Below are 27,461 nucleotides of genomic sequence, written 5' to 3'. Positions count from 1 at the left end.
CCTCTGGGTCAGAGACAAGATAGATTGACCCGAAGTCTCTAGGCCTGAGGCGAGTCGAGTGGACACCGACTCAAGTTTGGAGTCCACTACCTTGCCCATCTTCATCATGAGGAGGTTTGTAAAAGCCTCCTGGTCAAAGCCGGACTCCGGCGGCCTAGCTTTGGAGGACTTGGCTCTCGACCCCTTGGGTGGGGGAGAAGCTTTAGCAGAGGAAGTCAACGGCTTGGGAGCCGACGACGACGTTGCAGAACCTGCCGGAGAAGGTTTGGATGGTTTGGATGCCTTCGGCAGGGATCTCGTCTTCCAGGCCTTGACCTTGGGGATTACCGAGGCTGATCTATCCCAAGTGGGGGCGGACTTTGTAGGGAAGCCCTGGAAAGAAGTTGGAGAAGAAGGAGTGGGACTAAAAGGGAGACTACATGCCTCACTTACCTCCCTACCTACCTCCTGATCCTCTGTGGCCATAGGTTCCCTGTGAAGACTGATGGCTGCGACTTCTTCTGTGACGATGTCACACAAACCCTCTTGGTCCTCCGGGAGGGGTTGGGTCTCCTGACGGATGCTTTCAATAAAGGGAGCCGCCACAGATGCAGGCACAGCCGCCAAAACCGGAGCACCCGGGTATAGGAGGGAACACAGCTCCCCCGACAGCACATAGGGCTGGCCGGATTTAGCATTCTCCCGAATCTCCCCACCCAGGACTTAAGGGACGCCATTGATGCAATCTTGAGCGACAAACTAACCTGTAAAAATAACCAAATTAGGATCCCCCGTGTCAAAGAAATTTCCCAAAGTCAATGTATAGTAGAAATTTTGCAGAAACAACGAGGCGAGAATGTTACTTACCGACTCGTCTGACACGATCCTCACCAGTTCATAACAAACTGTGCAGGCCTCTGGGTGCCAGACCATATTCCCATCTACCAGGATGGCGCAGTTGGCATGAGATCGGCAGACCTCATGCCCGTACGGCCTATACAGGACGGCCGGACTTCCCGACACCTGGCAACGGACCATCTGTAAGTTGAAAAGTCAAATGAGTATCATTAAATAAAGGCGCCGGAGTTCATTCCAGCCAGATGGGTGCACTTTAACTAGATATTTAATCCGTTAAAGGCAATTTCAACTTACTGTTTATTAAAAAAGGGGCTCTGGATGTCTCCGCCTGCTCCGGAATCCGTCCTCGGGATCGGTAAAGCTATAACCAGCGGAGGGGGCCTGATACGAGCAGAACAGGGGAATAAGGTATGACCTAAGCCTGAGTCTGATTGCATCGCAGCAGATTAATGCAACGTAATCAAATGTAGGCGCATTATCTGAGCCCCATTCCGTCCCCACCGAAATGGGGAACAGCGATAGCAAAGAAGACAGAAGACTGAGCGACGGAAACAACGGTACAGTAAACTTCGGTATATACTTCCTGGCATGTGTGATGGTAGACCACACTACGTCGGAACCAATACGGATCCGGAGACATACCTACAGAGGCTAATAAAAGAAGTTTAAGCATAATCTCTTAAAGGCTTCACCTACTCCGGAGTCTATAATCCTGTTATCATAACAGTAAATGCCGGCGGAGACGGACTGACACGAGCAGAACAGGGAAAAAGGTAAAACCTAGGCCTGAATCTGATCGCACTGGGGAAGAGAAGCGATTCTAAGGTAACTAGAAACGCAGCTCTAAGCCCAGTTCCGCCCCCACATGAGTGGGGAGGCGGAGACAACAGGGAGAATAGACAACTGAGCGGCGGAGCAGTGGTACGTACAAACCGGTGTATAGCCTGCTGGCTGGTGTGATGGTAGACCCCACCTAGCCAGAGGACCTATGGGCCTGGAGACATATTAAAGAGATTACACAAAATACTAGCAACCAATCTCCTCCAACTAATCCCCTTGGAAAAGCTATATGCTCTAGCGGTCGATCATTGGTAGGATTACTTGAACCACGAGCTAGCTAGGCAGCGCCAGAATGAGACCGGGGCGGGGGGGGGGGGGGGGGGGTTGTCTGGAGGAGAGTGGACAAGTCGTGATCGCCTGGCCCCACAGCAACCAATCATTGAGCGACCACCTTTCAGGAGCTGTAACAAGTCTACCACTATAGGGAGCAAAAGATGGTAGGCCAACTGACACCCTAAAGGAGGCAAAGGCCCAGGCTACACACAAGAGGACAAACATATATATATATATTATATATATATATATATATATATATATATATTATATAATATATATTAGTATACTATATATATAGATATATATATGTATGTATATATGGTATGTATATATATATATATAATGTATATATATATATATTTAATATATTACACATACACATATACATCTACATATACATATACATATACATATATTATATATATATGCATATATATATATATATATATATATATATATATATATATATATATATATATATATATATATATACACACACACACACACACACACAGTATACACAGGCAGTCCCCGGATATTTGCAGTCTTGGTTAATGGTGATCCGGTTTTATGGCACTTGTCTAGCGCCATTTATGGCGCCATAAGCCCATACCGGGCTGAGTTTCGGTTATTGATGCCATAAGGTGCCAATAATAGAGTTATGGTGCGATAACATACCTGACAGAAGCCCCAACAATTGGTTCTCGGTGCCATTAAATGAAACTTGGCACCATAAGCGCCATAAATTGCCAAGTTTTGGTTAATTGTATATATATATATATATATATATATATATATATATATATATATATATATATATATATATATATATATATATATATATATATATATATATATATAATATATATATATATATATATATATATATATATAATGTCATTAAAGTAGAAAATCTGTTTAGCCAAATAAAATTATATCTATATTCATTATGTGATTTTCTGATATCTGTAATTACATTTTCATGCAGCATAAACTTACTGTACTTCAGTAGGTCTCTAAAGAAAATAAAGAAAAATAAACTTACAAAAAAAATGTTCTTCCTTTACATTTACAAGTTTTCGTCAACAAAAAATATGACATCTGATATCAAAATTCATATTAATCCTAAAATTATAGTGTTGGTTCTTAAAACTATTAATCCACTAGTAGAAAATTATTACGAAAAAAGATTGCTTGTTGCTCATATCTTGAAAAACAAACAATAGGTCGCTCGTGATGCTTGCCCTCGTGAAGGTTGCCCACCTCTTGTGTAAGCCTTCAAGTTGTCCTTTGGTGCTGGAAAGCATCCTCCCTTGTAGCCCACAGGTCCGGCATGATTGAGCAGAACACCGGTAACTTCCTTTTGCATTGAGTCACAAACAGGTCCATGTTTAGAACTTCCCATAACTCAAAGAGTCTCTCTGCAATGTCTTGGGGATAGGGACAGTTGTGTCCTTATCACCTGGCTCTAGCAACTGAGCTTGTCTGCCACTATATTCTAAGAACCAGGAATGTACCTGACTGACAGCTCTACTGAGTGTGCCACTGCCCACTCATGCACCTGCACCGCCTACTGTGCAGCTGTCCCCCTGCTTGTTGATGTATGCCACTACCATAGTGTGGTCATTCATCAATACCACGGGGTGGTATTGGTGCACTAGCCTAACCTAACCTCTGCATCAATCAAGCATTACCTAGATTGGGGGTTTGCCCCCATACTCCCTTTAAAGGTGGGGCCTTCTCCTTCACATCCCTTGACCCAATTGCTTAGCCAGGGACGGCCGTAAGGCGACATAAATTAAGTAGGTAGTATTATAGGGTTACTTAATTTTTGGCTGAGACCTTGTTACCTTGTACAGCCTACATTCTCGTCAATTTTAGTCCAGCCTAAAGGTTTGCTCGCTCACATTAAAACCCATACAACAAAAGTAACTCTTCCTAGAGTCGTAGGTATTTCAATTCCCCAAAGAGAATGCAGAATTTTTCCCTACCTAGACTAATGGTACTTTTCTCTCATAGTACTGCTATAGAGATATACTATAAAATGATAGTGAAAGATAATGGCATAAGTTGCTATCACTTTCCTATGGGCCCTGGCATTCTTAAGTTGTCGTAGTAGTATCTATATCAGCTTCCATTCACTTGAATTTAAATTTAATTCACTCACTTTATCAAGCAGATTAGGTTCGTGCGGCCTGCCAATTTGTTTACGCTGCTGCAGACACATTTGGTGGCAGCAGTTAGTAACCATTTCCCGGAGTTCATATTTCTTGATCGCTTGCTGTATCATTTTGGGCTTATATAAACATATTTCAGTACTCTATATGCTGTCGTTTGCTCACCAAAGGACGAATGTTTAAAACAACAATTAATAAAAGAAGTCTTTCTGAGAAATGAAAAAACCTTTAATTTCCTTAGAAAAATTTCCCTTGAAAAATTTCCCTCAAAAAGGGAATATGAGGTTTGTACATGTTTTTATGTACTATAATATTACGATTTTTGTGCATCACTATATTTCTGTATATGACAGGTTTAAAGTCAATGAGAAAATGCATAATCTACTATATATCGAGTTACAATATCATTGACGTCCTAAGTATGTGAAAAAAATGTTTGTTGAAAGTTTGTGAAGCACTCGCCTAAAAAGTGCCTTCATGAGCCTGAGATGAACAGCGTATTTGAAGCTCACAAAAGTTTGCTTCCTGATGGGCATCCCTTGGTCTGTTAAGAGGTTCCTGTTGTGTAACCATGAAGCTAGATCTCTCCTCACTTCCTCCAGCAGAAAAATAGGAGAGATAGGAGGGTCTCTTGCCAGAGACCAGAACACCTTTATTTTACACTAAAGGGAGCTGAGGTGAAGCCTCCCACATGGGACCAGCTTCTCTGATAACAACAGGTGACTCAAAACGACTTACTACTGCTGAGCATGGTCCTGTCATGATAGGAACTTGTGTGCTACCTCTCTGCACATCGGATATGAGAATCCAAAAGGAAGACTTTTGCTGCTGCTGTGTCTGTCAGTATGCCCAGATACTTTACCCTCTGCTTGGTCGTGACATCTGACTTCTCGAAGTTGATCACTGCACCCAAGTCATGACAGAACTCGAGAAGCCGATCTCTGTCTTGAAGCAATTGCAGTAATGGACTCGCCAGGACAAACCAATTGTCAAGGAACCTCCGTATCGTGTGTGAAAGCACCCAAGCTGAGATCAATGTGAACGCCCGAGTGAACACTTGAGTGTCAGTTGAGATCTTAAAACTTGAGGGTAAAGCAGAGGTACTCCAACTGCCTAATGCCTTCTCCAACAGGAACAGGTGGCTGTAAAACCCTGGAGACTGGTCTTTCATGACTTCCTCAGTGGTTTCCAGAGTATTGCATTCACCTCTTCCCAAAGGTCAAGGTCCTTGTGCAAGCTTGGAATGTACATTTAGAACAGAACCAGATCAAAAGTGAGGGGTGGCCAAGACTCAAAAGGTAGTAGATACCTTACCCAAAGGACATCCAATACCCAGGTCTCTGCCCCATGTCGCTGCCAAGTTGCCCATTGACTCGACAGACCACTAGTGCCTAGCACTGGTAATGACTGGGGAGGAATGGTGCCCCTAGTATCTCCCTGCTTCTTCTTTCCCTTGTCCCTTCCTAGACTGGGAGGAGGACTGGAAGGGGTGTGGCTGCATGCAGTTTGGTACTGGGGCAGAAGAAGACTGAGTATTTATTAGGGGCTAAGGAAGTCTGTGACTTTCTCTGGTCCGAAAAAGAAGGGCCAGCCTGACCCAAGTATCAGGTTAAAGTGCCACATAAAGACCTGGAGGTCTTAGAGACTGCTTGGTGAACATGCTTGTCATTATGGTCAACCTGTAGCAGAAAGGAAGGATGATCTCTGGACCAGTCTGTTCCTGAGTGCCAAAGGTGACTCTGGACCAACAAACATAGAGAGTTGAGACAGCACAGTATTTTGCCTCTTCAGTAGTAGGTTTAACCACAGGTTTGCAGTCTTGTGGGCAAGGTAGGTAATAGCCCTACTTCCAGACCGCATTAATCTCTTAAAAGCTGCATTCTCCTTGGGTGTACAAGTGCTTGAAGAAGCAATCTTGACCACTGTCAGGGACCAAAGATCGATCCAAGAGGTTGGAATGCTACCACAGCAGTTGATTCCAGTGCTGCTGCCTCCACCTGCAAGAGTGAGACTCCCTTTGCACAGAGTCGCTCCAGCAACAGACAAGGACACAGATGAGTTGGGTACAGGCCAACTTGCTTGGTTGGCAGTGTGCTCTCTGAGGGGACATAACATTTTCTCTGGCGAGCTAAAGGCAGAGGAAGTGGCTTAAGTTTGTCCAGAACCCCATCAGCAGGCCTAGCCCAGCCTAGACCGTGGCAGGCTGATCGAAGCTCTGAATTCCTTCTGGGATCTCCAAAGTGACTTGATGAGGTAAGAACAGTCTGCAGGAAGAGCCAAGGTCTCTTTCTTGAGATCATTAAAATAATGTTTCATGCTAATGATCTCCACAAAGGGCCTCTGCAATTTGGGGGTGTCTGAGTCCTGGAGTATAGAACCCTCAGGTCCCTCCAGGTCCCAGTCCTCTATAGTTGCTCCATCTGCAGGAGATGAACACTCACCAGAGCAACTGGCGATCTCTCGGCCACTTGGGCGGCGTACATCCTGTCCAGTCTGAGGACTGACCCAGGAACATAGGCCTCCATGGATGAGCTGAAATGGGAGCAGTAATGATCCTGGTCTGAGCTCCTGCTTCCCAGAAAACCAGGGTAGGTGGAGGAGACAGGTGAGGAATTGGGAGCACCCTTTCTCATCCTGTCAGAAACAGAAATCCTGACAGGAAAGTGAGGCTATGAGTGTTTGTCAACCCATGGTCATCGATGATGTCTGTACGTGTCAGGTAGATTGGTTCTACTCCCATGAATGCAGATTCAGGCTCCAGTCCTCTTAGAAGCCTGAGCATCTGCAGGTGAAAAAGACTGAGTGGGGCCCTCCTCTTGCCCAGCCTGGGTGACCAGGCTGGGCCACTATCCTGGGACCCCCGAGCCTTACTCTCTGAGGAGCAGGAGTGGGACGAGGAGCACCTGCATGCTCTCTGCTCACCTCCTATGGCTGGCATCCAGCCCTGGGTCAGTGGACCGAGGACCCTTGTTGGCTTAGGTAGGTGGGTTACCAGGGCTGGCACCAGTATGCCAGGCGTCCAGAGAATCCTGGGTAGCCAATGCACCCATGCATTCAACAACAGGTGCAGCAGTACTCGCAGTACCACTAATGAGAGACATGTCAGTCCTCTGCAGAAGACCCTGGCTGCTGGAAGCTCTATGATACTTCCTGCAGGAGGGCAAGGCCACTCTCTTCCTCCACTTGCTAGCACTGGAAAAAGATTGAGAGGAGGCAACAGCACTCAATGATAAAGACGAAGACAAGATGATAATGACTTCCTTCTCCTCTCTTGGGTTTCTTCTTGCCAAGTGCAGCCTTCGTCAGCTGTGTGTGTATGTGTGCAGAGGAGGACATCATTCAAAGATGATGTTGATGGTAACACATTGGGACATCACATATGCTACATGTGGGATCACCAGAGAAGTAGGGGAAGTTCTAGAGCCAGAGGATACTGTGACTGTTGAAGTCGTCATGGTCACAGCCTTCGAGTGATCAATTAGCAGAGAAACACTGCTCCCTGAGAGGCCTGGGGAGGGCCATAACTCTCTAAGCCCCTTGGCCTCCACAACACCTGAAACAGAAGTTGGGCAAAGTGAGAGATCTTTATGCCCCTGAGAATGAGCATCCACCAGAGGACAACTCCTTCTTCGAGTGAAGAGAGAGTCCTGGAGAGGAACCAGCAGACTGTCATTATATCATTGCTGCTCCCCCCAGTAACTCGCTAACAAACCAATAGTAGGAGTCGGTGAAGGGGGAATTGCCCCCTCAGGAATGATATCAGCAGGCTGAAATTTGGGAGGAGGTAGAAAGGTACTGAAGAGAACCTTCAGTGTCACAGATAACACTATAGAGAACCTCTTCTCTCTTCTTCCTGGCAAACTTCACCCACTGTTCAAATGGCCAAACCCGGCACTCCGAGCATGGGCTGTTTTGAATGTAATCATGTCTGTGGTATGATACACAAAATGTGTGTGAGTCAGTCTTTACAGAGGAAATTGGTAACATGGCCTATCCCTCCCCTGGATAGAGCGTAAACACCTGTGGTTTCTTCTCTGATGACATAGGCTTCGGTAATTGAGAGGTTTGCATAGCTTTAAAGACAAGCAATAGTCATATAAATATATTTCAGAGACAAGAAAACTCAAAAAATGAAAGTGATTGGCAGTCAGAAAGAGAAACATGGAGACATCTTCACACGATGGCAGCTTTAAGCAAAGTGTAGTGCAGTACAATGTGGGGTGGGCTCCCCCTACCAATTGGTAGTTAACAATTTTGTCTGAAAGTTAAACTACCATTCCAGCTCAAGTTTGCAAGCTAAGTCCTTATGTGAAGAATGAAGGTTTGTATTTGTGTAGGAACAAAATGCTGCATTTTGAATGTAAATTCATATAAATTATTTTGCAATAAAAAACATGGTGCCAAAAGGATACAGTTTTTATGTATGATTCTGAAAAAAATATTTACGGGAAAAAACAGAAGTATCAAACTGAAATAGGAAGGCCATCCACCATTATTTTACCAGTGTACATAAAAATTTTAGTCGTATAAAAAGATAAACAAGTAAGCAAAAATAAAAAAGGACTAAAAAGCTTTAATGTCTCTCTCTACTCAGTGGACATATTGCTCATATCATACCTGGCATAAAACATGGAAAAAGGAAAAAGACAGGTATACACATGTACATTTAGTATTCTGTGTCATTCATCATATAATGTGAACAATAAAGAAGCATCATTATTTCATAGTGATTGTATCAAAACATTATTTGGTTTTCTTAGTCTTTTAAACTATATACTGCATGGCATTGGATAACATCAAGGCAAGACAAACCCAGTGTGACAAAAATTTGTATGTATTTGTACAAAGTATGTGATGGGATTCTCAAGCAGTTCCAGGCTGCAGTTGTAATGTATTCAATGCACTATTATTATGCACTCCTTTCAAATTATATTAAAAATGTTACTGTAGCTAATTTAATTTTTCAGGCAAGGACTTCTAGATGTGTTTTTGGCAGTCATTGCCAAAGCACTCACAGTTCAACTGAAGACGAAGGGTAAAGAAGGTAACAGCAAATCAGTTGGAAATCAAGGCAAAGGTGGGGTAAATTCTGTGACGCTTGCCACTAGCATGCCTACCCCAGCTGCTAACTCACCACGTTGGTGGTTACAAGGATCCACAACCCAAAAGCAGGCTGATCTTATCATCAGCTTGGTAAGAGACATGACAGCGGTAAGTCAGAAAATGTTTTGATTTTATTTACTACTGACAGAAGTTTGCATAATGATTGCAAGTTATTTTGAAATCTTGTTTTGAGACATTTTATCCATACATTTAAACTTTAAAGTATCCAAAATAAAAACACCAACTAATGCTGAATGATTGGTTAGCCCTATTGAGTTATACTGTATTCAGTGATACAGTACTACAGCAATTTATTGATTTTAACATCTGTTAACTTTTAACAGTAATTTATTGATTTTAACTTCTGTTAACATTTAAACATAATTTGTTACAATCCACACAGTAATTTAATAGGCTTTTGTATACAGCTTGGAACCTCGCTGGAATCACTTATTATTTGACAGTTAGGTAGGTATTGAGCAGTCAATCCCTGCCTATTTGCAGTTCTGGATTCACGGACTCACCAATTCATAGATTTCTATATGGAACATAAATACACATTATTTGTGGAAAATTCGCCTGTTCACAGTATTTTCCATTAAGAAATTTTCACTAATTACTCTATTTTTATATATTCATGAATAAATGCACTTTTTGTGGTAAAACTATGAAAATACCAATTTATAATCATGTTTAGAGTTTTTTTTTTGTGTTTGAACTATCAAAACAGGCAGTACTGGGGATCAACTGCATATGTAATGATTACATAATAAAAATATGGAATGTTAGTCCATATATATAAAAGACTTAAACTAAAGAGGTCAACCAGATTGCTTGCAGGAATGTGATCAGACTAGAGACGCTAAAGATGACATATACAATAAAGTATGTAGGCTAAGTTGACATGCCGTCATCTGTGGTCATTCATTTGTTTATAAACTTTAGTCCAAGCTCCCTGCTTGAGACAAACACTGTGACCTATAGCTCAAGCGGCCTACATGATTAGTAACTATGTCATCTGATTGTATGTTCGTATGTAACTATGTCATCTGATTGTATATTCGTATGTTCGAGCTACTGTCTGTTCCTTTATGACTGGTAACCGAGATGGTAGTAGAAGAGAATAGAGTTAGCTATCGTCATTAGAAGACCTATACCTCTTTACCTAAGCTTTATCATGTAGAGAGAATAGAATTAGCCATCTTCATTGGCAGAAGCGATCAAGCTATCGTCATTAGAAGACTTGTACAATCCTACTTGATCTTCACCATGTAAATTCAGAGAATATAAGTATTTTTGTACTTCGTGGTTTCTACTAGATCCTCACCTCCTCACCGAATCATCATTAGTTTAACACATCGTCGTCATAACCAAAGAAGATAATACCGACCTCGTAAGTGATCTACAAACCCCAAGACACTCCATTGAATATGGAAGTGCAATACCAACCGACTTAGCGTAAGATTATCGCAAGTCTAACATTACCTCAGGGCGCCTTATTATACAAGGCAACAGCCCTAAAACATATTGTAAGGGTGAAAGGGTATTAAAACTTTAATATTTTTCTACAGCTAAATGATTGCACTTGGGATGTATCTTAATCTGTAAGAAAAGGTTCATATGTGTTTATTTAACCCCAAGCAGGTTCATTGTACCATGTCTCTTATGAGAGCAGAGAAACTGATTAGGCTGAATATTATGGTGTTGTACTTGATAAGATAGTTTGTAAAGAAGAGTATGTGAATTTAGTTGAAATCACATGAACAAAATGCAATATTCTGTCTTATAATTGAAACAGAAGACTGAGAAACTCTATGTAAGTATGCTGTTTCATGTAACCTTGATCCTCAAGAATTGTCGTTATAGAGTTCTAAAATCATAAGAACAATTCTGAATATGAGAGGTATTCTAAATCTGGTCTATCAAGTCTGAAATTCTTGAACTGCAGGCAAAACCTAAAGTGTTTGTGTGTGTGTGCATAGTGCCTTGTTAAGACAGTTATCCATAAGTCTTCAAACCCTTGCACGTATATAGTACAGATCAACCATCACTAATCCAGCAATCATTAATCTGGCTCCATCACAAATCCAGACAGATTTCAGCAAGCGCAATTTCCAATTACAGTACATCTAGGTTAGTTTTGACTAGTTAATAGTCATAAAAGCAAATGTTCAGTAGACTAAATGCAAATTGTCATATATTTAACCGTATTTACCAAACTTATGGCCCACCTAATGATTAATTACTTGTTCTTGTAATTAAAAACCACTTACTATTCTGCGCAAAACACTGTCATAAACAGCAGCAAGCACTGACATAACCGAATCAAGAAACAGCAGTTTGCTGATGTTAGTTATGTAACTGATGTAACTGTCGGATGTTTGTTAAGTTGTGTCATACAGTGGTCTCCCTGTATTCGTGGGGGATGTGCACCAGACTCCCTGCAAATAGTTGGAACCCCTATAAAAATGATTAAAACAGCCTATTTTGTTAGTTAATACTCAGGAAAAACACAGTAAAACTTTTATACCTTAATTTTTAATAGTTTTATCACAAAAAGTGCATTTTAGGATGAAGTTGATAAAAAAAACAGGAATTTGTGGATATTTCTCTTAAAAAAATACTGTGAATAGATGAATTTCCCATGAAAAATGGGAGGAAATGTTCTAGAGAGAAATCCATGAATGTGTGAGTCCGTGAATCCGGAGAACGTGAATGTGGGGGGGTGTCCACTGTACTGACTTATTAAAAATTTTCCAGATGTCAGTGGTGACTTACATTACAAGAAATAAAGTGATTTTTATTAATCTTCCATCCATTGGAGAAGGTCTTAAGATGGCATGACACGAATTTAAGCTCCAGCTGAAAAAATAATTAATGAGGTGCAAATATTTTTGGAATAGGTGAAGTCAACATTTGGTCCTGACGAAATTACAACTTGATTTTAAAATGTACTGCTATCATAAATGAAGATGAGATGCATTTTTAACCCAACTTTGATAATTTACAAAAAAAAAAAAAATAGTATCTCCTAATTAAGTTTTATTCTACTGAAATGACAATGATGATGTCAGGAAAATACAATGTTTTTGAGCATGTGAGCATGATCAGAATGAAAATGGCACATGATAGCACCATCCATGTTTTATAATAAGGAACCATGACAATAAGTGCAATATGTCTGGATACATTAAGTAAAATATCATTGGTTTTATTAAAATTAATATTATGTACTACTACTTTAAATATGTGTACACTTGACTTTGTAAATGGCCACTATCGGTTTAACAGTTAATAGCCTAACTGGGGCCAAATGTTCCCTCACATTATGTAGCTCCAGTCACCTCGGTTATGATACATATGGCTCAAATTTGAGTAAATGTTATTTCAGAGTCGCATGATACTTTATATATGATAAACGTGAATTTTCACATTAAGTGGGACCAGAAACAACTGAGGGGATTGTAAACCTGTAGTAATAATAGTGGGCAGAAAAGGATTTTAGCTATAGCAAATCCACTGCTCATGACCGTTCCTTGAGACTGATTGGTTGGCAGTGGTTTTGGAAAGCTGGTTATTTTTAAATTTATTAATTTATATTAATTTACCAAGGTTGTTTTACCGAGCTAAATTAAAATCTTTGAATGTCAAAAGGAAATTTTATATTACCCCATAAATAAAATCATGATACACATCTCCCTGAAATTGGTAAAAAATGAAAATATGAATGAAGTTAGTTAAGTCCATGATCCTGCAATGTAATTTTCCATAAATGAGGTTCACCAGATAACAGACATGACAAGGAATGTCAAAGTTCGAATCGGTGGACTTGAATTACAGGACAACGATAATTACCATCTGATATCATGAAGTGTGTTTACACTTTAAATTTAGACAGACTGTAATATTGTTTTGCAGACTGGTATTTCATACTGATTTCAGAAAATTTTACTACATTTTAATAGTCATAAATTGGTATAAATAAAATTGTGAACGCATTTGGTGGGATGACAAGCAGTGACTGGACTCTACAGAGTGTATGCCTATGTTTAGCTTTGAGTTACAGTATGATTATATCCAGTCATACTGATTATAATTTGCTGAGAATTGTCTTAAGGACATTATCTCCTTTTGAAATAATAGGATCATGAAAAAATGACATAAACCTATAATGTCCAGTATTATTGTTTGTTTATGTAGCTTATGACGTTCGGATTATGGGCCTAATTATATTCAGCTGTTTTATAGTGGGTCTTGTTTTGGTTATTCTTGTCTTTGTTGCTGCTGTTATGGTTCTTGTAGTATCTTTGAACACTTTTTACATGGTGACCTAACATTACAGAATAAATGTAGACCTATTCATGAAATACCTATTAGTGTAAAGAATTATCTGCCTACTATTGTTAATTGAAATTTAGTCTTTTGGTTTAATTAAAATAATTGAAATTCTTATGAATAAAGTCTATGTTAGAATATTCTCCTTACAACAGAGAGAGAGAGAGAGAGAGAGAGAGAGAGAGAGAGAGAGAGAGAGCGAGCTATTCTATGTTCCACTATAAGAATGCCCCCAAATCAAATGGATCATGGGCTACTCACAGACTGACTTGGGTCATCTCATACATGTCTCATTCAGCTATCATTTATTTTTTTATTATTTTGTTATGTATCTTATGAGGCTTTCCTATCATATTGAGAGCAGTTCGATACTTGTGTGTAAGGCTGGGACAGTCATATGATCGGTCTGTGTGCCATTGGTTACATGCCAGCAAGTCTCACTTTTATACTCCGTGGTATAAGTGGCATTATAATTACTATGGCCATCGACGCATGTATACATGTATGTGTATCTGCATGTACATATACAGTGGTACCTCGAGATACGAAAGTCAATGCGAAAAGTTTAACGGCTCTACATACAAAAAGTTTTCAAGATACGAAAGGTTTCTGAAAGTCCGAGATTCGCCCGGATAACAATTTTGAAACTCGCGCCACGCTCCGCCATCTTAGTACTAGTAGACTCGCCACCATCCTCCTGCTCTCCCATTGGTTCCTGATGCTAGTCACCACCATGAAATCCTTCTCTCCTATTGGACAGCATCCCTCCCATCATGCATCTTATACGTATACGTGGTGGCATACCTATCTCGGCCTCTTCGTACCAACATCTTTATCGCACACGGCATTCGTTCGGTCCAACGATTTCGTTTAGTAACATAAATTTGTTAGTGATTTTGTTGCAGTACTATTATCGTGTTGTGTGAAAATTTATTGTGTTACTTATACGTAAATTACGTACAAGATAACGTAGTCATGGGTCCCAAGAAAGTTGAAATTCACGGAAAGAAGCGCATGCTCTCTTTGGAGACAAAGATGGAGATCATCAAGAAGTACGAAGCTGGTATGCGATTGAGTGCGATCGCAAAGGAATACAGCTGTAATCTGTCGACAATAGGCACCATCCTTAAACAGAAGGATGCCATCAAAGCAGCTACACTGTCGAAGGGCATCACTATTTTGTCCAGCAAGAGGAGCCACGTGCACGACGAGATGGAATGGCTGCTCCTCGTCTGGATAAAAGACAAAGAAATCGCTGGCGATACGGTAACAGAGACAGCAATCGCCCACAAGGCCAGCTCTATTTTCGGCGATTTGATTGCGTAGGCGGAAGACGACAGAGGGGAAGGGAGTTCAAGGCTTCGCATGGCTGGTTCGAGAAATTCGGTACACGGACTGGCATCCATTCGGTGGTGCGTCATGGGGAGGCTGCCAGCTCAGACACGAAAGCGGCCGAAGCATTTAAGAAAACTTTCGACGAGATGATGACCAAGGAAGGCTACAGTTCTCAGCAAGTCTTCAACTGTGATGAGACTGGCCTTTTTTGGAAAAAAATGCCTCGTCGGACCTACATCACGGAGGAAGAGAAGAAGCTACCCGGGCATAAGCCTATGAAAGACAGGCTTACACTCGCACTTTGTTCAAACGCCAGTGGGGATTGCAAGGTGAAGCCCCTACTGGTGTATCATTCCGAGACTCCTCGAGCCTTCAAAGCCCACACAGTGCTGAAGGAGAAGCTTCCAGTGATGTGGAGGGCTAATGCAAAAGCCTGGGTAACGAGGCTTTTGTTCACCGAGTGGGTAAATCTGTGTTTCAGCCTGACAGTGAAGAAATTTTTGGAAGAGAAGCGCCTCCCCCTGAAATGTCTGCTGGTGTTGGACAATGCCCCTTCCCACCCTCCTGGCCTTGCGGAAGATATCCTAGCGGAGTATTCCTTCGTCAAGATTCTTTTTCTTCCGCCCAATGCCACTCCTCTCCTCCAGCCCATGGACCAGCAAGTGATAGCGAACTTTAAGAAGCTGTACATGAAACATCTTTTCAAGAGATGTTTCGACATCACCTATACCACAAACCTCACCTTGCGTCAATTTTGGAAGGAGCATTTCGACATCGTCATTTGCATCCGACTCATTGACCTAGCTTGGCAGGAGGTTTCGAGGCGAACCTTGAAATCCTCGTGGAGGAAACTCTGGCCTGATGCCGTATCCGCCCGAGACTTCGAGGGATTCGACGTGGGCGAAGCTGGTGCTGCAGAGTCCGAAACAGTTGGCGATCCCGAAACTGTTTTGGAACCAGATCTTGACGAGATCGTTGCACTCGGCAAGTCCATGTGGCTGGTCGTTGATGAGGACGACATCAACGACCTTCTTGAGGAGCACCAAGAGGAGCTTACGACGGATGACCTGAAGGAGTTGGAGGCCATGCAACACAACGTCGTTCAAGAGGAGTTCTCTAGCCCTCTTACGCCGAAGCGGTAAAAAAAAAATTGTCTCCCGTGTGCCGGAGGTGTTTCAGAGTGAGCGCGGAAGTGGAAAAAATATTTTTTTCAAAAAATCACAGCGCGCTTAGTTTTCAAGATTAAGAGTTCATTTTTGGCTCCTTTTTTTGTTGTCATATATAAATAATGTGATATATGATAGCGCAAAAATGAAATTTCATATATAATTGTATTCAAATCGCGCTGTGCACAAAACGATTGAAGGTAACTAGTTACTTTTTTTCGTTGTAATGTACACTAAATTGCGATCATTTTGGTATATAACACATTGTAAAACGAAAAAAGCAACACAGAGAAAATATTATCACAAAATAATGCATGAATTCGTAATGAGCGGACGTAAACAAATATTTGTTTCAAAAATTCACCATAAATCTAAATATTGTCCTAGAGACTTCCAATTTCTTTCAAAATGAAGACAAATGATTGAATATTACTATACTGTAAGAGTATTAGCTTACAAATGCAGTTTTCGACCATATCTGACGAGTTAAAGTTGACCGAATGTCGAATTTTTATATATATACGTATATTTTTTATATGCAATTATTTCCGAAATAAGAAAAGCTACAACCTTCAAATAATTTTCGTTTTATTCTACATGAAATTGCACACATTTTCATATCTAAAACTCTATGAAATGCCTAATATGAAATGGAGCAAATATTCCGAGAATGGTACGTACGCATTTCGGAGATTTGTGGCGGAGAATCCGCGCACGGAGGGAAGGAAAGATTTTTTTTTAAATTCACCATAAATCTAAATATTTTGCTAGAGACTTCAAATTTGTTTCAAGATGAAGATAAATGACTGAATATTACTAGACTGTAAGAGTTTTTGCCTACAATTGCGTTTTTTCGACCATTTCGGTAGAGTCAAAACTTTGACCGAACGTGGTTTTTTTTCTATTTATCGTGATTTATATGCAAATATTTCAAAAATGAGAAAAGCTACAACCTTTAATTATTTTTTGTTGTATTCTACATGAAATTGCGCACATTTTCATATATAAAACTTTATGTAACGGCTAATTTAAAATGGTGCAAACATTACCACAATCGCACGTATGATTTTTTTCGGAAGAGTTACCGCGCGGACGTAAAGAAAATGTTATTTTTTTCATAAATTCACCATAAATCGAAATATTGTGCTAGAGACTTCCAATTTGTTGCAAAATGAAGTTAAATGCTTGAATATTAGTAGAATATAAGCGTTTTAGCTTACAATTGCATTTTTAGACCATTTCTGTAGAGTCAAAGTTGACCAAAGGTTGAAATTTGGGCAATTATCGTCATTTATATGAAAATATCTCAAAACTGATAAAAGCTACAACCATGGGTTGTTTTTATTTGTATTGTGCATGAAATTGCGCACATTTCCATATATAAAACTTTATATAACGGCTAATTTTAAAATGGTGCAAACATTACCACAATCGCATGTATGATTTTTTCGGAAGAGTTACCGCGCGGACGTAAGGAAAAAGTTTTTTCATAAATTCACCATAAATTGAAATATTGTGTTAGAGACTTCCAATTAGTTGCAAAATTAAGGTAAATGATTTAATATTACTAAAATATAAGAGTTTTAGCTTACAATTGTGTTTTTCGACCATTTCGGTAGAGTCAAAGTTGACCGAAGGTTGAAATTTTGGCAATTATCGTTATTTATATAAAAATATCTCAAAACTGATAAAAGCTACAATCATGAGTATTTTATTGTTGTATTCTACATAAAAATGCGCACATTTTCATATATAATACTTCATGTAACGGCTAATTTACAATGGTACAAAAATTATGTCAAAGTGACAAAATAATTTCCGAGATGTGTCACAGATACTTTTTAGTGCGGCAAGAAAGAAATTCGCGCTTGCGCGCCTGCGTAACGATTGTAAACAAAACAACACCTTGATCCGTGAACTCCCAGCATCCCCCAAGATGCGTGATTCAAAAGTTTTAGGCTGGTAGGCCTATAAGTATTTTTCCGCGAATTTTAATAAAAACTTTTGTAAGTCGACGTAAAATACGTCCAGTCGGCGTAAGAGGGCTAGCAGCGGTGAGGGAGAGGAGGAGGAGCCTATGACAACGGCAGAAATTAAGGATGTTCTAGCCGCTTTTCATAAAGTGCAATCGTTTATTGAAAAAAGACACCCCGAAAAGGCTCACACAGGTCGTATGCTTGCGCAGTTCGATGACGTTTGCCTGAGTCATTTCAGGAACATTGTGAAAAGTAGGCAGAAGCAATCTTCCTTGGATCGTCATTTTTTAAAGAGGCCTTCAGCATTGGCAGGAGTAAGCAAAAAGGAAGAACCAAGTGATAAAAAACAAAGTTGAAAGCAAAAAGGAAGAACCAAGTGATGAAAAACAGAACGTTGAAAGTGGTGAAGTTGAAATTCTGTAAAAAGAAAAAAAAAGAAAAAAAAAGCCTACGTAAAAGTAAAAAAAAAAAAATTAAAAATCAAAAAAAGAAAAGAAAAATTTTTAATTTTTAGTTTTTTGTAAAGTTAAGTGTTACAGTTTTGTTAATGTGTTTCGTAAATTTTAGTTTTATAGTTTTCCTTAAATTTTTTATGTTTCCGTAAAGTTAAGTGTACGGTACGTACGTTATCTGCCGTTTGTCCTCCTCCTCCTCTGCCGCCACTTTCGGAGATAGCCTTACTCGAAAGGTAAGCTTCCACATTTTACGTTACAGTAATAATATTTCTTGTACACTAATATACACTTTATTTACAGGTTTTGCATTTTTATTATTAATTTAGGTAATTGAATGGTCATAATTGTTGTAGTATTTCATTGTTTATGGGTCAATTTAGCTCTATTATGAAATTTACTGGGGTGTTTTTGGAGGGCTTGGAACGGATTAGCCATTTTACATGTAAAATGTGGTCCAAGATACGAAAACCTCATGATACGAAAGGCGCCTCGGAACGGATTAATTTCGTATCTCGAGGTACTACTGTATGTGTCCTCATTCCATGTCTGCATATACATTATATATCTTGGTGTTGAAGATACTGTATTGATTTAAAGCTACTCTATTTCTAACATATACAGGTAGAAAATGATATGCAATAAGAAATTGATGTGTAGGCCTATGCCCTGTCATTGCCTCAAAATATAAGAATTCTATGAAGTGCACTGGCCTAATCTCACAATGCTATTAACATTTGACATACAGGGTTATGATGAACTGATGCCCTAATATCAGATCTGTCTGCATAAGTCTATGTTTTATTTCAATTAATGTGGTCTGTGTGGAACCACGTATGTAGGCCAACATTAAATAAAAAGAAATAAGATGCGTATTTAGCCTGTGCATGATCATAATGAAATAAAAAAGATGCACAGACAGCATGATCCAAGACCTTCATAATGAATAAATATAACCTAATATATATTTGATCAGAGATATCAGTTACTTCACTACTCCAGGAACTCAATTTTGGGTGTCATCATTTATGCATAGAGCTGAACATCATAGAACCGAGTGCTCATATGGATTTTTAATTAGTGTGGCATCATTTCCTTTTCGAGAGCTGGGCAATCACTGTTGTGCAGTGGGTGGGACTTATGCTAAGGTCACACATTCATGTATCAACGCAAGCACGCCCACGCATGAGCGGAAATTGGTTGCTGGCAACAGCTTATGTCAGTAAACCGTAGATGTTCTGTAAAACATACATAAAATTGTGGACGTACGGTGACAGGTTGGCCGGGCACTGTGCACCACCTAGGGGAGCGCCGTAGGCCACTCCTGTCTTGAAATGTTCAAAACAATTCATGGGTGGTCATGCTAAATGTCATCTGACCTAGCTCCAGGGGTTGCATGTGGGACCCACGGTGACTGCAATGGGGTAGGTGCTGGGCTCAACGGCATTGTTCGCTGCTGCAGTTTTCGTCTTGCCACGAAGCACGTGGGCCTCCTCATTGTGCGGTAGCCTACGGGGAAACCGACTTGCACATTTGCAACCCTGTACAACGTGGCAATGCTGTAGCATTGTATAAAAAAGGTCAGATCGGCGCATTCAGGTCAGCAGTGCCATATAAAACATACAAAACTATCTCAATACAATAAATCATTTTAGATAAAGAAATTTTTTGTATTCACTTTGAAAGTACAAACAAACATCAGAGTCTAGACATATGAAATGAAAAAAACAAACTCACAACAAAATAATATATGACCAAAATATGCACAGAAGACAAAAGCAAAATTTTTCAACACAAACTATAAAACTACATTTGAGAAAAAAAAGGAGCTCTAGTACTTGGTGCTTTTACATTCTCTCTCTCTCTCTCTCTCTCTCTCTCTCTCTCTCTCTCTCTCTCTCTCTCTCTCTCTCTCTCTCTTCCATCCTCGAGCTTCATCATGAACTTATAGTGTATATACAGTGGACCCCCGTATTCATGTTCTCCGGATTCGCGGACTCACACATTTGCGGATTTCTCTCGGGAAAGTTTCCCAACATTATTTGCGGAAAATTCACATATTCGCTCTATTTTTCTATGAGAAATATCCACAAATTCCTGTTTTTTTTTTTTTTTTTTTTTTTTTCTTTTTTTTTTTTTTTTTTTTTTTTTTTTTTTTTTTTATCAATTTCATCGTAAAATGCACTTTTTGTGATAAAACTATTAAAAAAAAACCAAGTTTAAACATTTTTAGTGGGTTTTTCTTGAGTTTTAACTAACAAAATAGGCTGTTTTCAGCATTTTTATAGGGGTTCCAACTATTCGTGGGTTCTAACTGTTCATGGGGGGTCTGGTACGCATCCCCCGTGAATACGGGGGGACCACTGTAATGTATATATTTATATTTTAAATGTTAAGTGTCTTTTTAAGTATATATTTATATTTTATATGTTAAGTACTTTCTAAGTATCTTGGTGCATGTACGTCTGTGTGCTGTGTGCTGCAACACAAAATCTTGGGGTTGTGTAGGACTTCTTAGGGCCAGTTCCGGTACGTCACACCATGCTGGAGTTGCGCGTACATTTGCGGCGCAATGTACGGTGCTGGTTCACGTCCGTCAGCCCGTGTCCTTTATACCAGTTGTTCAAGGCCATTTCACCGCAGAGATGCCCCCGATCCACATACATGGGCATACGCCGTCGTGATACGTGAATGTGTGACCCCAGCTTTAGCTGCAAAGAACCGTGGCTTTTACTATACAAACACACACACAAACACACACTAGCCAAATACGAGAGCTGATATTTCTCCAGAGTACTGTGAGACAAGAATATGATCACAATCGTGAAAAAAAAAAACAATTAAAGCCGTGACTGTTGTTAAATGAAACACACCAGTGACAAAACATGTCTTAATTAGTGCACCCTTACAGGATGGGATAAATATATATTAAGCACACCCCAGACCTGGCAAACTTAAAGGTTGGCCAATAAAAAAAAAATAAATGGTAAGAGCAAAATAGGCAAATGCACAGGGTGTAGCCTAAGAATAAAATCCTAGAAAATTTATTGTACCTTCCACAGGAAATTGAAAGTGAATATTTGCAACCCTGTGTGGGACTTTTTTTTAAGACACTCATACCAATACATATGCTCATTTTACAAAGTTATACATGCTTTTTCTAATCATTTATTTTATTTTGTAGAATTATAATTACAGCTCACATAACATAACAGATAAAAACTAAAATTATTAACAAATTCTGAGTATACCTTTTGTAAAATATTTATAAGATTTACTGGGATGGGGGAGATGGAGTAACTTTTTGTGAGGTATACATGTCATTTCTAATATTTCTTTGCACTTTAATTTGCAAAAGTACAATGATATAGCTAAACTATTATCATAAAAGATAAGAACTAAAACAAACAGCAATCTCTGGATATATTTATGAGCAAATAAATAAAAAGACGTCCTGGAGAGAGGTGGGCAGTACATTCCACCATCAAGTCTCAAGGCACACAGATTCCCTCTGTCCTTTTCTGCACTACTAGAGTTCTTATAAGTTATTTATGACCCATTGAAGCAACATGAACATCTTTCTTATTAAATTCATCCAAACCATATGGTGTGTCATATTGATCCTCATATGAGTTAGCCAAGCGTTTACTCAAAGCCTGTTATAGTTCCTCATATGATCATGTCTGTCCAGTAAGTGTTAAAACACTTGAGGAAGTAGGTAATGTGTTGGATAAATAGGTGCCTCAGTGGCGTGGTTGATATGGTGTTTGCTTCCCACCTTGGTGGTCGTGGGTTCGATTCTCGGTCATTCCATTGAGGAGTAAGAGATGTGTATTTCTGGTGATAGAAGTTCACTCTCGACATGGTTCGGAAGTCACGTAAAGCCATTGCTGAATAACCACTGGTTCCATGCAACGTAAAAACACCATACAAACAAACAAACAAACAATCTAGATAAATGAAAATTAGTGGGTGAAAGTGTTACTGAGGCCATGATTTGTGAAAAAGCAAATTGATACAATATTTATTTGTTAAATGTAATTATTGTTTTTTTATTTATGACTGTGTTAATAAAAGTAAAATACAAGCCCATTGTCACAAAAATAAGAAAATCATGTGCATCACACCACGAAAATTTCACTTGATTTTTGTTTAATATTTTTTTTCTCTTCTTAACCAACTTGAACTGATTTACAGGGTATTTTAAAGGTAGGATGAGTTATTTAACTGTTGAGTGTGATGGTCAACCTACATATGCATACGGGGAGATTAGTGTCTGTTGAAACTATTTTGCTATTTAGTAGCAAAATAGTATACATATAGAATTTCAGCTAATGTAATACCAATGTAATATATCTTTATTTATAGGGAAAGTTGTCTGACGCTTGGGCAAAAGTAAGTAAAGGAGCAATTGCAGAGAACATTGTGAATTTGACTCGACTTAGTGAAAGTGAACGTTCCTGTGCTGCAACATGTTTGGCAACCCCAACTCTTTGGTTAGCATTGGCTTCATTATGTGTATTGCATCCTGATCATGTAGATGCTTTGTCTTCTCAGCACTGGCAAGCAACAACTTCATCTGGGGATAATCAAAATCCTGAACCAAGAGTAAGTGATGTGGTTTCAAAAGTTGTAACCTTACATACGGTCAGAAGTACGCTTTGATATATGTTCAAAACATGCTTTAGTCAGTGGACACTTTAAACAGAACTTAGTTTGTTTTACCTGTCATAATTTAATCTTTTTAATGTTCGGCTGCTGATTATGAATGTTGTGAGTAGTTGAATGAAGGAAAATTTTTTAAGGGGAATGAATAATTTACCCTTTCTTTTACTTAGGGTAAAATGTTTTCTGTAATACATACCACTTCATATAGATTATACAGTAGATAAACTGGTAAGCCTTATATAAGGCACTAGTATTTAAGATACTTTTATTTGATTAAAAAATAGCATATCTTAAATTGTGTTCTGCTAATTGTGAGAACGTTTATAATTTTATCTTTTGATGGTGAGAATTTAATTATCTTAGAGCTCATAAATAATGCAGATTTTTTCCTTTTATATTTGTATGATTTTCTTTGTACAATGTAAAGTTGTCATTAACTGCCATATTTTACTAGATACAAGTTTCCTCTATGAGGCAAGGGGTATGTGTTTATATGCATATGGGCATTGCCTGGAATATTCCTTTGTTTTTGGGGAGGGCAATATCAGGACTGATCTGTATGTGGGACTTAATTCATTGAACAGAAGTGCTTAGAGTATATTTCCAGGTGTCAGTCTTTCCAGATCTATTCAAGGAATTTATCCAAATCTAGTAGTATGCCCAAAAAATTAAATGTAACACTACATTACGGTGCTATTAATTACAATATTGTACTGCAGTAAATGAATGTTGATAACAACACACACACACACACACACACACACACACACCAGAGAGAGAGAGAGAGAGAGAGAGAGAGAGAGAGAGAGAGAGAGAGAGAGACTTTTTAACTCAAGTTATACAGAGTCAAAGATGCATATGTTTTTTATGATTTTTGTATTTTACAAATCTTGTAAGCATACAGCAATTGACTAAATTTTTGTTAAGCTAAACTGTTCAGTAATGTTTTGTTTGTATTTTTAGAAGAAATTGATTTTGTATGAATATGTTTTTCAGCAATTGAATGAGAAGCAAATTAATATTATTGTAAATTGAATGAAGAATACAAATAGTATCAGTTAAGATAGGCTATTATGGCTTTATACAGAATTACTGTATGTGTAGGCTATACACCATTCTTCATTACATAACACTTTATTTCTTATCAGGAGAGCAAGATTCACCCTCCATCTATGAAGTTTTGGTGCTTGTACTTGAGATATTAATTAGCCCATTACTAATGCATACTGTTGTACTCCAGAGGAAATAATGGATGTTGAGATAAACAACCAAATGTTAAATCTCTTGTTTATTTTTCAATTGAGATAATTTTTTTCATGGTCAGAAAAAGAAAAAGTAACCATTTACCTGTTTAAAAACAGTAGTTTCTTTCTATAAATTGGAAACTTACTCAGCACAGAAAATGAGTACTACAGTACAGTAGTTTTAGAAGTGCCTGAATATCCTAAGAGTTATTTCATTTTACAAGAGTTCAATATTATACGTATAATATTTCATTAGATATGACATTCAAGATTTTTGTATTGATTAAACTGTTGATTGAATCTCACCATTAATTGGTTTTGGCAGTGAATTGGCACTCAGTATGTGGTGCCAATGGATCAGACATCCTACTGAGTATGTAACTTTATATTTTATATTTTTTTATTACTATTTAGAACTAATTCAGTACTGAAAGAGAGTACTACTGTACTGCAGATAGTTTTATAATTTTTCTTGACAATAAGATCATGTTTGAATCTTTAAAACACGTCATCTTACTTGCCTTTTTTGCAGCCAACTTGTGAAAATCATGATGATGGAGAGACACTCGCCATGATCTTGTGTGAGGAATGTAGTAGCAATTTGTGTGGGGAATGTGACCGTATCCTTCATCTTCATAGACGTACTAGACACCATCATCGTACTGTGTTCCGGCAGGAGCAAGAAGCCATAAAGGTAGGATTCTGTAATGTCTGACTAAGTACTTTGTTATTGCTTGTGGTTTTCACTGCCATACTAAATTTTGATCAGGACTGTGTTAAAGTATTAGAATATGCAACCTATTTCAGAAATGTAATGTTTAAAAATTACGCATCCATTACCATAATAGTCCTGTGGCATATAAGCATGTAGATGTGCATACAGGAAAGATGAAAGGAAAATTCAAAGACACTGAGCTTTTGTCTGTTTTTCTCATATTTTTCAAGTCATGATCACAGTTACTGTCATCATGTCTTGAAACAGGTGAAAGCTTGGTGTCTTTGAATTTTCCTTTCACCTTTCCAGCATGTCCTTTTATATTATGGGTAATATTTATGAAACAAACTCATATTCCTATATTTATTAAATTTTCAATGATAATGTTTGAACTCAAGGAAAGATAAGCAGTTAACAATCTTTATAGAATTATACATAATGCCTAAACAAATTTACTTTTATATTCAAGTCCCTTTCATGTATTGATAAACTTTTAAGAATATATTCATCTGCAGGTGGATCTTCACGAAGGATGTGGGAGAACAAAATTATTCTGGTTGCTTGCTTTAGCTGATTCCACAACATTGAAAGCCATGCTAGAACTGCGTGGTGAAAATCAACGCTCTAGAGGGTTGTTGGCAACTTCAGCTTGTCGATTTTGCGGTTCCCCTGCCCAGCCATCTCTGCTTTCACCTGCACCTGTATGCCAAGATCCTGATTGCCAAGTAAGTTTTGCTGCACATGTCCAAACTCATTGACCTATTGGTAGTTGATGCTTGTTATGCAACATTATGCTACACATGCTGAAAGTAAAGCAGAAGGGCTATTATAATGAAATTCCTTCAGTCCCTAGCTGCACGTTTGTTTAAATGAACTAGCTTTTGCCCTATGTTTATGTCTATTTTGAAGCATGCAGTTAATGTATGTATTTAAAAAGTGAAAGCAATTGCTTAAGCATAGGTAATAGAAACGTCCTCTCAAAGACCAGTATGAACTTTGTCTTTTTTTTTAAAGTCATGGTTGCATCCTGTTTCTTGTATAGCTTCAGCCTTCTCATGGTTGTACTCTGCTTTTACCTCGGGTATTAAGCTTTTTGTAGAATTCCTTTTTAAAATCCAGGAAGTTTAGTAGCTTAAAAGTAACCTAATCATCTTGACAGTTATTTTGACATTTACACAGGTTGTGAATAAATTCATCATGGAGTTCACTTCAGTCCATTATGTTAAACTTCAGTCAAGTCTCTCTAATTACAGTCACGAGGCCTTGCATAGGCCCACTTATTATTAGTGAAAGTAGTTTTAATTTTGTTTGTATATATACAGTGGTACCACGAGATACGAAAGGCTCAACTTACGAAAAACTCGAGATACGAAAGCTGACACGAAAAATTTTACTGCTCTACATACAAAAAGTTTTCAAGATACGAAAGGTTTCTGAAAGTCCGAGATTCGCCCGATAACAATTTTGAAACTTGCGCCGCGTGCCGCCATCTTAGTTCTAGTAGACTCGCCACCATCCTCCTGCTCTCCCATTGGTTCCTGATGCTAGCCAAGCCATGAGATCCTTCTCTCCTATTGGACAGCATCCCTCCCATCATGCATCTTATACGTACGTACGTGGTGGCGTCCCTACTCTGGCCACCTTGTACCAGAATCTTTATCGTACGCATGCGGCATTCGTTCGGTCCAATGATTTCGTTTAGTAACGTAAATTCGTTAGTGATTTCGTTGTGCTACTTTATCGTGTTGTGAGAACCTAATTAGTATACGTACTACAGTGGACTCCCCGTATTCGCGTTCTCCAGATTCGCGGACTCACACATTCGCGGATTTCTCTGGGGAACGTTTCCCTGCATTATTCGCGGAAAATTCGCGCATTCGCGGTATTTTTCTATGATAAATATCCACAAATTCCTGGTTTTTTTGATGAATTTCATCATAAAATGCACTTTTTGTGATAAAACTAATAAAAAACCAAGTATGAAAATTTTTAGTGGGTTTTTCTTGAGTTTTAACTAACAAAATAGGCTGTTTTTAGCATTTTCATAGGGGTTCCAAACATTCGCGGATTCTAACTATTCACGGGGTGGGTCTGGTACGCATCCCCCGCGAATACGGGGGACCACTGTATATACGTAACTTAATTACGTACAGTACATACTAGAGTCATGGGTCCCAAGAAAGTTGCTGAAGTTCACAGAAAGAAGAGAATGCTTTCTATGGAGACAAAGATGGAGATAATAAAAAAGTATGAAGCTGGCTTGTGGTTGAGTGTAATCGCTAAGGAATACAGCCGAAATCCGTCGACGATAGGCACCATCCTTGAGCAGAAGGAAGC

General features: G+C 38.9%; 1 protein-coding gene across 11 annotated transcripts in view; it reads left to right on the top strand.

Annotated features, from left to right (window-relative positions):
* Positions 1 to 27,461, top strand: part of LOC135224515 (E3 ubiquitin-protein ligase MYCBP2-like) — a 1,655,355-nt gene that overhangs the window by 1,514,940 nt on the left and 112,954 nt on the right. For all 11 annotated transcript variants that reach the window (XM_064263565.1, XM_064263560.1, XM_064263570.1 and 8 more), the window contains 4 exons: positions 9,098 to 9,341; positions 22,866 to 23,105; positions 24,942 to 25,103; positions 25,640 to 25,849. In XM_064263565.1, coding sequence (XP_064119635.1) covers positions 9,098 to 9,341; positions 22,866 to 23,105; positions 24,942 to 25,103; positions 25,640 to 25,849 — 856 coding nt within the window. The remainder of the gene's footprint in view (positions 1 to 9,097; positions 9,342 to 22,865; positions 23,106 to 24,941; positions 25,104 to 25,639; positions 25,850 to 27,461) is intronic.

This window comes from Macrobrachium nipponense, chromosome 12, assembly GCF_015104395.2.
Source record: "Macrobrachium nipponense isolate FS-2020 chromosome 12, ASM1510439v2, whole genome shotgun sequence".
Classification (NCBI taxonomy): Eukaryota; Metazoa; Arthropoda; class Malacostraca; order Decapoda; family Palaemonidae; genus Macrobrachium; species Macrobrachium nipponense.
This window is presented reverse-complemented; position numbering and strand designations above follow the sequence as displayed.